General features: G+C 48.8%; 1 protein-coding gene across 4 annotated transcripts in view; it reads right to left on the bottom strand.

Moving 5' to 3' along the window:
• The window catches only part of LOC116955782 (gamma-aminobutyric acid receptor subunit alpha-2-like), an 80180-nt gene that overhangs the window by 51799 nt on the left and 14806 nt on the right, over positions 1-13575 (bottom strand). For 2 of the 4 annotated variants that reach the window (XM_076053409.1, XM_076053410.1), the window contains exons 2-4: positions 10835-10965; positions 8060-8187; positions 766-833 (exon numbers count right to left, since the gene is read on the bottom strand). In XM_076053409.1, the coding sequence (XP_075909524.1) occupies positions 766-833; positions 8060-8187; positions 10835-10926 (288 nt within the window). In that variant the 5' untranslated portion in view covers positions 10927-10965. The remainder of the gene's footprint in view (positions 1-765; positions 834-8059; positions 8188-10834; positions 10966-13575) is intronic. The other 2 variants (XM_076053411.1, XM_032977105.2) reach the window with 1 other exon arrangement.

Below are 13575 nucleotides of genomic sequence, written 5' to 3'. Positions count from 1 at the left end.
ACACACACACACTGCTTCAATAATACCCACACACACACACACTGCTTCAATAATACACACACACACACACACTGCTTCAATAATACACACACACACTGCTTCAATAATACACACACACACACACACTGCTTCAATAATACACACACATACACACTGCTTCAATAATACACACACACACACTGCTTCAATAATGCCCACACACACTGCTTCAATAATACACACACATACACACTGCTTCAATAATACACACACACACACACACTGCTTCAATAATACCCACACACACACAGTTAAACTAAACAGGACCAAGTACTGATGTCCTGATAAACACTCTATTTTATCACTACACACCGCACATCTTTGCACTGCATATATAATCTTCATCACTGCACAATCTGCCTCTAAGTTGTCGCAAAGGTAAGGGGGCAGCCTTTCAATTGTTTGCTAAAACACCATTGGTGGCAGAAGGGCTTCCACTTCAGAGGGATCGATGGAGGGCTCCTCTAAGGGGTATTTGGTCTACTCTTCCATGCAATATGGGTGGACAGAGGTAGTGGGCTGGGGGGGGGGCATGCAGAAACTTGCACCGATATTTTAACCGTCTCACCGGGAGATGGAATTTAATCGGGTGATCACTGTATGGTAAGTCCAATGTGCTGACTGTTACACCACCGTGAACAGCTTCCTAACATACCACTTCAACCTCGTCACAACTCTAACGGGGGTTTTAGTTTCTCGTTGGCGGTTAATCAGAACATCACTTACCATTTCTGTGTCGGACACGGGGCCGAAGCTGGTCACGAAGATGTCAGTCTGTACCTCCGTGATGGATTCTGTGAAGAAGAAGAAGGAGACATTTTATTCGGAATCTCCAGTGGTCTTTTCTGCTCAGTGTGCACATCATACGGTGTTCCGTAGCAACAACAACACGCTCTTGTAAAACCCAGCCCCACTTTACACTGGCCGTGTTTGCAATTCCATTAACGCTGAACGGCTTTAACGGGGAATAAAAACGCTGACCACTGCACTCTGCGCCGCCACTGTGCTCCGTGACGATTGCGGCCAGACATCGCCATCAACCCAACGGAACTGGCCGAGGATGTTGATGATGATGATTTTCTTAAGACATATTACCCAGCTATGATGGTCTAATTGGCAAATTTGCAAGGCGGCACATTTTTGGGTGACCGATGAAGGCGTCCGTGAAAATTAATTCCCCGCAAATTGCAGCGCGCGTGCACACACAAAGTGGACGCTTGAAAATGTCTATAGCCTGAAACACAAAAGAAAGTGGTGCTGCACAAATTAGTGATTGTTCAGTTAATAGCCCATTGCTCTCAAGGGAACATACGGAACACAGGCAACATTATTTTGCTTCCTGTATTCTCTACAATGACGCTTACGATTTATTTTGTGCTATGCAGTGTACCGTGTTTTTTTTTCTCCCCAAATCACACCTGGTGTGCCAAGTCTCACAGAAAGCGGCTCGTTGTTATCTAGCTGGGATGAATATAGCCACTCTCTGCGGCAATCAAAACCAACACTGGCCAAACCCTTTCATGTGACGCCGCATTCAGTGGATTATTAGATGCACCGGAGAGTAAGACGCATCCCAACTGACTTCGCTGATGAGACATTGAAGGTGGAAACCCGGTCCGGAGCCTTGCTTGTGTTGAACCGAGGCAGCTGAAATGATGCACTCCCAGGAGGCCGTGTGGGTGATGGCTTGTGTCAAAAGCGGACTGTAAAGCTTATTAATTGTGTTACGTACATTCTCCGCAATGACGCTGATGGTTTCGTACCTTGGTAAAAAAAACTTTGTGTTTTTTTACAGTCTGTCCGCCGTCCACTGGAAACTTCGCTATTCATAACGAGCTCGCAATAATTTCACAGCTTGTAACTTAACTGGAGGAGAGGTCCACCCACTGCTTATTAGGGCAGGAGGCATGCTGAAAACAAGCTAAAGTATCCAACCCGTAACGCCCGGCAAAACGTACGCTGCCCAACCAGATGACTTCCAACGAAAACGTCGGATGCCCTGCTGACCCACGAAGTCGCCACCGCTGTGGCGGAGCGAGCCCTCGACACCTAGGAGTATGAGCTGTCGATATAACTGCTCAACCAGAGCTTTGAATACTTTTGACACTCGCATTGCCTTTGCGCTGCTCGCCTTTCAGCGGGCTCTAGTCCGGCACTGGTGGGACAGGCCCACGTGGGATGTCTCTCTGGTGGCGGCCAATTGGTTTCATGACAATGCGTATCTTGGCAGAGCAAGTTTGTTTGCATGTTTTGCCACAAGTATGTGTGGTCGATGCACACTTGATGCCTTGCATTAGGTATCTGTTTGGTGTTTGAACATGTTAACACATCCTGTTTCATTGCCAGGAAGGGTAAAGCCTGTTCTTATTTGGTTTACCTCATTGCTTTGAAGTCCGAAATGGATATGGAGAGCCGATTTTCAAAAGATGATTATGAATGTGCTGCTCTACAATGGGGAGCGATGTCTGCTGGAAGTTGATTCTTCAAGGTTGGCGGTGTCTTCGGTCCTCTGGGTGGTCATCCGTTGCCATGGAGATCCGTCTTCAGGAAGATGATTCAATGAGATTAAAGCAATGGTATCGGTTAATGTGCGAGGAGGGGCCGCTGGGTGGATTATAAGATCACAGGATTGTGAGAGGTTGCGGTGCCTTGGAGGGAAGGGTCCTTCACCCAGGAGTAAATTGACCATGGATGACGATGCTGAGATTAAAGCGTGCTTTCCAGAAATAAAATTGATCTGCGGGTCATAAGACGCATTGCCCATTTATTTTTAAATGCTGTGGGGAAAATACCATGCTTCATAATAAATCTGGAGAATACTGTAATAGTTTTTTTATTTTCTCGGCTTGTATATCTCTCTCTCTCTCTGACACTCGCATGCATTCGCTTGGCAACGGAACAATGCAGTTTTCAGCCAGCACAGCATTCCGTTATTCACGCTGTAGGCCATGTCGTCTTCAGGGACAGACACGTCACGCTCAACAATCTCCTGCTGCTACTGCTGCTACTGCAGCATTGCATGTGAACAGGGTTCATTCAGAGTGCTGGAAACAGCTGTGGTTTTGTTTTCTGCCCAATGCGTGTACACATCACAGACGAGGAGGTGCGTCGTTCCAGATGGACGTGGCCGGGTGGCTCTGGGGGGTAATACCACGTCAGTGCACAGAGCCGTTGAGACCCTGGGTTATAATACAGGTTACAGCTGCCCATAAATTTATCTGGATTCTCGAGTGGAGCTCGTGGATGATTTCAGCACCTATGACTGCAACAAAAAAACACCCTTAATACTGATAGGAACCTCCTGGTTACACCAGCCCACAGGGGATTATTGTGTCTGTCCGTCCGTCGTGTATCCAAAAATGGGAGGGGTGGGGCTGGGTGGAGAGGGGAGGGTGGGGAGGGGCTGGGTGGGGAGGGTGGGGCCTGGTGGGGAGGGGAGGGTGGGGTGTGGTGGGGTGGGGAGGGGCTGGGTGGGGAGGGGCTGGGTGGGGAGGGGCTGAGTGGGGAGGGTGGGGCTGGATGGGGAGGGGAGGGTGGGGTGAGGAGGGGCTGGGTGAGGAGGGGAGGGTGGGGAGGGGCTGCGTGGGGGGTGGGAGGGGTGGGGCTGGGTGGGGAGGGGCTGGTCACCCCGTGGTGCCCTTATAAAACTCAACGTTTAACCTACTCACGCCGGCTTGTGCCCGCCCTCACAGTCGGGCATATTTGCGGAATACACCACGTGGTGCCGCCGTTGACCCTGGCCATTGACCGAGCAACCCAACGTTCCTACCAGCTCCCTCCGCAGGAGAATGTGTTATACACACACAAATAATTTGCATTGTTTTGGAAAGTATAAGTAACAAAATAAAAACGCTTACAAATCGTCTTCTGCATAAATCCGTGCCTCCACATAAAAAAGAAATTCGTGCTTGTTTACACATCCCATCAGCCATCACGGCCTTTGGGGCATCCATAAATTCGGCAGCACTGGTTCAACACAAGCAACACTCCGAACCAGTTTCAACGTCCGGTGTCTCGTCAGCAGACGGAACACGAGGGGAGTAGCCAATCGGATGGGAGGGAGACCAAGTGGGTGGGCGGCACGGACGAGCAACAAAAACGTTTCCCCCCCCCCCCCGAACTACCAAAACGTACTTATTCTACGTTCCATGCCTCTTGCCCACTGGTCCAATGTTAGTCCTAACATTTAGCAACGATACCTCAAGCCAGTGCCCAGAGGAAGGAAAGGCCGCTCGCTTAAAACAGCAGCAGCAGCAGCAGACGGAAGCGCTTCTACCGCAGCAGGCGTCCTGCGAAGCCAAGGTGCGCGGCCTCTATGCGACACTACGCACACTCGTCCCTCGGTGGACGTTTTTAATCCGTTCAACAAAAACTACCGGTAACCGAAATAACTGTTTATCGAATTCACTTGTAAATTGAAAAATAAGTCTGCAAAAGAGCCGTTTCCACTGCCAAAAACAGAAAACCGAAATTGGCGCCCGCCTCCATAACGTCAACGTACCGCGAATCAAATTTTTTACTTTAGTGGAAACCATGGGGGTCCTATGGGAGGTGAAACGTTAACCGAAAAACCGTTATCCGATGATGAATTTCTTTTGCACCGTACGTAGCCAACCGGAGGTGACGCTTTACCAAACGTGTGCGGCGACTTAGATGCCCGCCACCCTGCAAACGACTTCCCACGGCACGTTGCGTGCCCTGGCCCGTGATGTCGCTCCGGTGGAATGAGCTCTCAACCCCGCCTCTGTGCGGGAGTCCTACTTTGCCAGCATGTAGCAGTGCCTAATGCACACGGAAAATTCAGAACTTTGAGGCAGCATATTCCCCAACCGTGTTCCCGCTGCGGCACGCACTCAAGCGTAGTGAACAGCAGCTACTTTCGGCTGCATAATCAATCGCGAGTGCTTCTGCAGTCCACGATGATGCGAGCACTCTATATACGGTTACTCGCTGCCGCGGTCGCGACGTCACTGCACGCTGGCATTTCTGGGCGGGAAGAGCCACAAGGACAGCACGCTTCCAACACCTCTAACCCCCAGTCACGGAGTGGAATCATTTGTAGCGCGGGCCTGTCTGATGGCCTGATCAATGAGAAGGGTGGACGCAAGTCCAAAAGCCTTTTTTTATATCCCATATGCGAAATAACGAAGCATGAACAATAGGAATCAAGAAACACCACGAGACAAACAATGTAAATTTCGATTTAAAGCTTTCGTGACTGCAATGATTCATCTTCTTTGGTTCTTTCGGTAAAGTCACGTAGAATGATAATAAAATAATAAATTGATAAAATAAAATAACACAATAATATTCTCACGACGTTTCGGCCACAACACAAGCGGCCTTCATCAGGTGAAGGGGGCGAGACTGTCTGGTAGGACAGCGCTGGAGTGAAAGAGCCACGTTCAGATACGGCCTTTAAGCTGTGTGAGAGGAACAAAGCGCCTTGACAAAGGAATTAGCATATAATTTAGCATTGAAATGGCTGAATGATTAGCTTGTGACTGGTCACAGAAATAGCTATGTTAAAAGTTAAAGCATACACACCCGCAGAGGCACCCATTGTTAAAGGGATTAGCATAGAATTTAGCATTGAAATAGCTAAGTTAAGGCATACACATCTTGACAATGGAATTAGCATAGAATTTAGCATTGAGATAGCTGAGTGATTAGCTTGTACCTGCTGCAGAAATAGAGCTTATTTCTGCAGCAGGTACAAGCTAATCACTCAGCTATCTCAATGCTAAATTCTATGCTAATTCCATTGTCAAGATGTGTATGCCTTAACTTAGCTATTTCAATGCTAAATTCTATGCTAATCCCTTTAACAATGGGTGCCTCTGCGGGTGTGTATGCTTTAACTTTTAACATAGCTATTTCTGTGACCAATCACAAGCTAATCATTCAGCCATTTCAATGCTAAATTATATGCTAATTCCTTTGTCAAGGCGCTTTGTTCCTCTCACACAGCTTAAAGGCCGTATCTGAACGTGGCTCTTTCACTCCAGCGCAGACCTACCAGACAGTCTCGCCCCCTTCACCTGATGAAGGCCGCTTGTGTTGTGGCCGAAACGTCGTGAGAATATTATTGTGTTATTTTATTTTATCAATTTATTATTTTATTATCATTCTACGTGACTTTACCGAAAGAACCAAAGAAGACAAACAATGTACATCAAGCCTATCTATACGAGAGAGAGAGCATCAACACTCCGGTATTTGTAAAGTCGCCTGCTCTTCTGTGAGTCCACACAGAAGGACAGTGGAACAACTTATATTGGAACACCGCGGTGGCGAGATATACATTTTACCTCGCCTGGTATACTGTACAGGAGGTCGTGGTTTCGATCCCGACACTGACGCCCGTATATTTGGAGTTTGCATGTCTCTCTCCTTGTGGTCACGCGGATTTCCCCCCCGGGTTTTTCCCTCCACATTTAGAAACACGCGTTTAGAGTATTTGGCTGCTATACATTTCCACGCAATAAACCACCTCGTTAAAATATCATTTGTGGCCATGTTGCTCCTGAAAAAGAGCCACGTAGCTCAGTGGGCCTTACCTGGTCAAATTAAATATTCTTTGGAGCAGTCTCTGTAACTCGGACGTAGCTACAAATGCAGCCCACATTTTGCAAGAGTGGGATGGGTCTTTTGGCGTACCGAAGATGAGCAGCTAGGGCCACGGCCATCAGAGTTAAGACATTTAAATTTTAGATTTTTATTGACCTATAGTTTATAATAATAAGAAACTGTATGTAGCTAATAAGAAACTGTATGTCTAAGCGCGTGGCAGAATTAATGAAATATTGTTCTCATTTTGTACTCCAATTCCCGTACGGTACCCGTGGTCGCTTTGGCACGGTAAATGTGGGTTGGAAACATCATGAGCTCCGACTCAGAGTGTATGTGGCTTTACGCGCCCTGCCATCGATCACGCTATGGATGATGGTGCCCGGCGGTGGCAATTTCGATAAACGGGAGGGAAGGCAGCGTTGGCCGCAGCCCTCTTGAAGTCCTCCGGCACGAGCTTATGGGCCCCTGACGATGCTCTCAGCAGTCACCACCTCATCCACCTCCCCTTCAGCCTCTCATTGGCTTCTACTCCACGGCGCGCGAGCCTGTCCTCAGGCGCTAAATATCTCAAGGCTTCTCTTTCCTTGAGAAAAGACCTCGGCGCGTCTCTGCTTAATACGGCCGCTCCAGTCTCCTCCAATTTTTCCTTTCCCTGTGACCAGGTACTCAATGTGGGTCGTACCATTTCCATGCCCTTCATTGGGGGTGTTTCATGGGTCAAATCACAGTTCCCCCTATTGTACACTCAATACCGACACAATATTCGCAATAACCATTTTTTTTTATTACATCGCATTTCGCCATTCCGCCACGCCCTCGTGATTACCAAAGGAGGGTTCCTCCGGTGCCGGAGCGTCAAAAGAAATCTGCGAGGCTTGGCACCCCCACCAATCAAACAGCCGACGCCTTCCCTCCCATTCATCGACGCTGGCGCATGACTATCCATAGCGTGATCGACTGCAAAGGGGCGTAGAGCAACACGCGTGCCAGTCTGAACCCCGCAATTTGTCCGACCCACATTTACCAGGCCAAAAGCGAACTCTTTGGGGCCACCGTGCGGGCATTGGGAGTACGAAACGACAACAACATTTCGACAATTCTGCCACGTGGCTAGACGTGCAGCTCCTTATTAGTTTGAGGGCTCTTTATGCGTCAACAAAAATGGAGAATTTTTGCAATTTTATTTAGATGGCTATAGCTCCCTAGCTGTAGCTCGTCCGAGTGCAAAAAATAAGAGGGGTCGGGGGGGGGGGGTTCTGGCAGGCGGGGGCACTAAGTGCCTGCCCCTCAACGCTTTACCCGGAGGAAATTGCTAAAAATGCGAATCAGTAACATTGCAACAAGCGGGCACCCGCGCTGGGACGTAGAAGGGAAAAATAAAACGTAGCTAGAAACAGTGAACGCACGGCAAGGATGGAAGTGTGTGCGTCTGTGTGCGGAGCAGTACCGGGCCACTCACCGGCCAGGCCCGGCCGCAGGCGGTAGTCGTAACCCTTGAGTAGAACATCCAGGATGTTGGTGTAAAGGGTGATGTTGGTCTCGGATGGGGTTTTCAACGTCTGACCCTGCACTCTGCTGCAACGGGAAGACAAGTATGGAGACGGACGACAGGCAGTGAACGGGCATGCGAGGGATGAGCGGCAAACGTGACGACGACAATGGAGCCGCTCGCATTGCGCCCGGGCGTCTCAGAGCACTTTTGTGATTAGCGATTTACGTCTCAGATCTCAACTCAAAAATATTGAGAAGGGCACCTCCGGTGTCAGCTGTTCTTCCTGCGAACGCATTGCTGACTTGCCACCTTTCCTGCAAGCGGCCATCAGCCTGCCAGTAGGGAGCAATAGCTGCTACGTGCAGTCCCCATCGAGAGGTTTGTTGTGATCTTTCTAATTTGCAAACGTGGATGATGACGCGGGCACTCGATTGCCTACCCGTAACGAATGACGTCACGGGATCTTGACGGTCTATTGTCAAAGAGATGCCACTTGTTTTATGGTGAACTGGCAGCCAGCGAACCAGCCAGCCAGGCAGCCGGCGAGCCGGCAAGCCAGCAAAACAAGCCAGCCAGCGAACCAGCCAGCCAGGCCGCCAACGAACCAGCCAGTCAGGCAGCCAGTGAGCCGGCAAGCCAGCAAAACAAACCAGCAAGCGAACCAGCCAGCCAGGCCGCCAATGAACCAGCCAGTCAGGCAGCCAGCGAGCTGGCAAGCCACCAAAACAAGCCAGCAAGTCATCTATTCAAATGTAGCTAATTTTGTGCTGCGGTTGCGAATGGCTGCATTGCGCTATAATTAATCATCATCATGATAACAATTCAGCACATTTAGTATTTGCCTCATTCTAATTGTGCAAGGCTATCATAAAGGAAGGCGGTGTTTGGTTTCACGGTCTGCAGTAGTTTCACAGTCGGGGCCAGGTTGCTACGTGTAATCCCAATTGAGTAATTTGCAACGTTTTTTTATATTTTAGGAAATTTGAACCGTGACGCTGGCACACGATGGCGAATGGCATCACAGGATTCTTGATGTCCACTGTGAACGAAAAAAAGGTGCGTAGTATTCCTAGAGTTAATACTCATTGCCTTCAGCATTCGAACTCTGAACCTCTGCAACAAGCGGCGAACGTGTCGCCATCGTTGCCATTGGTTGTAAATGATTGTGAATGACTGCATTGTGCAAACTGTAATCGTCGTCATCATCGTGGCCACCATTGCCACCATCGTAATCATCACCAGAAGGCTGCAAGAGCACGTGAGCAGTCCCCCGTCGCGCACACACGCTGAGTGAACGTGTAAACGTAAATGACGGCAGACTTCTAAAAATATAAATTGCATAGCACCCTTTGCAAGCGTGGAGTCATTTTTTTAAGCATGCAGATGAGCAGCAAACCCGCACGTATAACACCTCTCCAGGTTGTATCATCATTATGACGATGTCTACTCAGGAAAACCTCACCGTGTGAAGTGGTCAGGTCGCTTCTGAAAAATAAATTAATACCTCAGTGGGCTTTGCCTGATAGGATGAGGATGGTTTATTTATATTTTTTGTGTAGCGTTTGGGTGATTTACTTACCTCTTTTGTACTTTGCACTACATTCCAATTTAGGAATGTCACAGGCAACTTTCCACCATTGGGATGTATGTGCCCATCTGCATTCGTGCGTGCTTTTGTGTGATTCACTCATTTGTCTTTCTCTATGTGCATGCTTGTATTCGTAGACGCATTCATGTATGCATGCGTGTCAGCATATGTGTGCCTGTGGAGAGCGGTAGTTGTAGCGGTTAGCGCATTGCTCTACAAACACGGCGATCTGAGTTCGATGAACGCTCACGGCCAACACCAGCAACAAATATCTGAACCGGTCCTGGCTTCCCCTAGGTCGACTCAGCCTCAAATGAGTATCTGGTGCAGTGTGTAAACATTGCCACTGGAGAGACAAAGGCGGTCGGGTGTGGTGCTGGCCACCCACCCCCTCGTGTGCTGTGCCGGCCTTCATAGCTGCTCGCAAATAGCACTTGCCCCAAAAGTTTTCTTAGGCTATACGGGGATCTTTGTCTTTGTCTGTGATTACGTGCATCTATCGGTGCATATATATGTGTGTATGTGTGCACATTCATGCATGCGTGTGTGCACATTCATGCATGCGTGCATGCATTGTGAACCCAGCCACATGCACACACACACACAGGTTCACATGTGTGTTGTGTCTATAATTGTATTTGTGTATGCACTGTGTGCATGCGTGCATTCCAGCGTGTATATATTATGAACCTGGCCTCCAGTAGACACTCTTCCAATATAAAAATAAAGATCCCCCGTACAGCTTTTTACAGGCTGTTGGGGCAAGTGCTGTTAGCGGGCACCTTATAAGGCGGGCACGGCGCATGATGGAGTGGTGCGGTTAGCACCACGCACGGTTGCATTTTATTCCCCTGTGCTGATGTATATACAGCTGAGTCAACCTAGGCGGGAGGCCCAGGACCGGTTCAGATAGTCGTCACCGGTATTATCAGTGGCCGTGAGCGGGAATCGAACCAGGGTCACATCCACGTCCGTGGCTCAGCGCCGTTAACCGCCGAGCCACCGCTCATCCGTGATTCATCCGGCATAAATATAGATTATGGTTATGAACCGGCGTTCGCACACACATAATGCGTGCGGCGGTGGTGGTTTGCACGTGCGAGGGGACAACGCCCACGGACGAAGCTCCCGGGGCGGCGTACCGTGTTATTATCGCGGCGAGGCAGACGCAGATGAAGATGGATGGGAGGCCTCGGGCAGCGAGAGCGAGCACTCGCGAGGCTGCAGCCATCATCGCAGAGGTTGCTCGGTTCAAGACTTCGTCCCAACGCGCCTGCCAACAACAACAAAATACACGAGCGGACATATTCATGAACAGCGCACCGTAAAATTGGTAGGCGCTCCGAAGAAAAACACATCAAGGTTGTAGGTCTTGTGAGAAGGACAACATCGACTCAGAGCGTGAAGTGAATACAACAACGTGCGGCGGGAAAAAAGCGATTGACGCTTAACGGTGCGGATTATGTAACGATTTGCAGCGGTACGTTTTGTTCTTTGCAAATATTCAATGTGAATGTTGCGAGTTCAAATCCTGGTTCGGGTTGACCCAGCCCATCATCCCGCCTCTATGGTTAATGAAAGGAGTACCACTTTGTGGGGAAATCAATAACGGTTATCCTATGGATAGACCCGCCATTGGCTCAGGGCTTTAAACAGGAAATCAGCACCAATGCCACAATGCTCATTTGAGCGGGAACTCAGTTTGACTCGATTGTCGAGGATGGAACTCTGCTCCATGATAGAGGTTTTTTGGGTTAGATTGCGTCAATATAAATGCGTCGTTAAACCTGCCACCACCCGACACAGCCAATTAGTGACGTTTGTCACGTAAACAAAACGTGCCAATTAGCTCCTCGTTCTACACACCGGCATGTTGGAGAGTAAACCCACAACATTTACCATTCGAGGGCGACATTTTGCCAGTAATTAAGTCCGCTTCATTTGACCACGTTTTCAGAAAAGTCGAGCAAAAATGTGTCACGTCTCATGTTTCCAATTCCACTTTTCAATGCTGTTTTTTCCATCTCCGGGTGGCCAGGAACAAAACGTCACGATCAAAGGGGTAATTGATGGCGGTTACACATTTCTTGGATTGAGCGAGGCTATAACATCTTGGGGAAGGCGCTGACGGGATGGAAATCAAATGTTCACCAGTGTTGCGGAAGAGGTTAGAAAGATGAGTGTGTTCGGGGGTTAAGTGGCTGAGTGAGTTGAGTGAGTGAGTCAGCGGGCGTGTTGTTCGTGAGCGGTGGTGTAAAGGTTGGCGCTACGCTGCGTTACGCAGCGCAGCGCCAACCCGTAGTTCGACTTCTTCTCACGGCCAACACCGGCAACGATTATCTGAACCGGTCCTGGGCCTCCCCTACGTCGACTCAGCCGATGTGTAAACATCACGACTAGGCAGACAAAGGCGACCGAGATGGTGCAGGCCACATCATCCCCTCATGTACCATGCCAGCCTTTATATATGCTTGCTCACAGTACTTGCCGCCAAAGTCTGTTCAGGCCACAGGGGGATCTTTGTCTTTGTTGTGTTGTTGTGGCCTGCAGTGTGGTGGTTGAACATAGTGCAGATGAGACGAGAAGATCAATCTGGTAGACCGAGTCCTCTACATTTGTGGAGGAATCATTGAGTGAAGTTCATGAGAACGGTGACCATGGAAGTAGCAATGGAGGAGTGATAAGGAGGCGACTGAGCGCCAATGAGTGAGTGACTGGAGTGAGTCAGTCAGTGCTCGATCATAAACCAACCCAAGTGCTCTGTGTTCAATTTTATTATGGAGATGAATACTTAATGATGGTAGCTACACAAAAATTAAAAGATATCCCACCAACAACCTCGCTACAAAAACAAACAGTATCACCACTGATTCAGCTTCATTAATTGAACAGACCAAACGGTTTTCCTTAAAACCTTCTGCTGCTAGACCACCCAGATTATATGGCTTACTAAAAATCCATAAAGAAGGTACACCCCTTCGTCCCATCGTCTCCACCACTGGCTCACCCACCTACAAACTGGCCCGATATCTGTCTGAGACCTTACAGCCATTCACTGGAAAGACCACCTCTTCTGTTCTTAACTCAGCTCACCTGGTATTGTCAATTAAAGACATATCACTGTCCCCAGGTGATTTACTCGTCAGTTTCGATGTAGTTTGTTTGTTCACCAAAGTTCCTGTGCCCGATACTATTGCAATAATTGAAGATTTGGTCGAACAAGGATTGAATGCTAATATACCGGCCCTGGTGAGACACTGCCTCACGGAATGGAACATTCTACAAACAAACTGAAGGCACCCCAATGGGTTCTCCCTTATCTCCAGTTGTAGCCAATATTTTCATGGAAAAATTTGAGACGGACGCCATCCAGGCATCCACTCTACGCCCGTCCTTGTGGAAGAGGTACGTGGATGACACGTTTGTCACCTGGCCACATGGTCGACCGGCTCTGAAACAATTCCTCAACCACATCAATTCCATTCACCGAGCAATCAAATTCACCATGGAGATAGAAAAGGATGGCATGCAGCCTTTCTTGGATGTTTTAATGAAAAAGAGATCAGATGGCTCAATGAGCCATTCTGTCTGCAGGAAAGTAACCCATACTGACGCCTACCTAAAACCTGATTCCCACCACCACCCATCCCAGAAGAATTCCCTCATAAAAACGCTACACCATAGAGCTCAATCTATCTCCGACCATGAACACCTGACCAGTGAACTCACACACGTACACCAAGCTCTCAAGGCGAATGGATATTCTGGCTACACAATCCGCAAAGCCATCACCCCAACCGTGAGGAAGGAGCCATCTGAGGATCCAATCAAAACCATCACCCTGTCATACATAGCAGGGGTAACCAAAAAGATTTCCAAAATC

This window comes from Petromyzon marinus, chromosome 61 (genome assembly GCF_048934315.1).
Source record: "Petromyzon marinus isolate PM22_M1 ecotype Great Lakes invasive population chromosome 61, UKy_Petmar_22M1.pri1.0, whole genome shotgun sequence".
NCBI classification, from domain to species: domain Eukaryota; kingdom Metazoa; phylum Chordata; class Hyperoartia; order Petromyzontiformes; family Petromyzontidae; genus Petromyzon; species Petromyzon marinus.
This window is presented reverse-complemented; position numbering and strand designations above follow the sequence as displayed.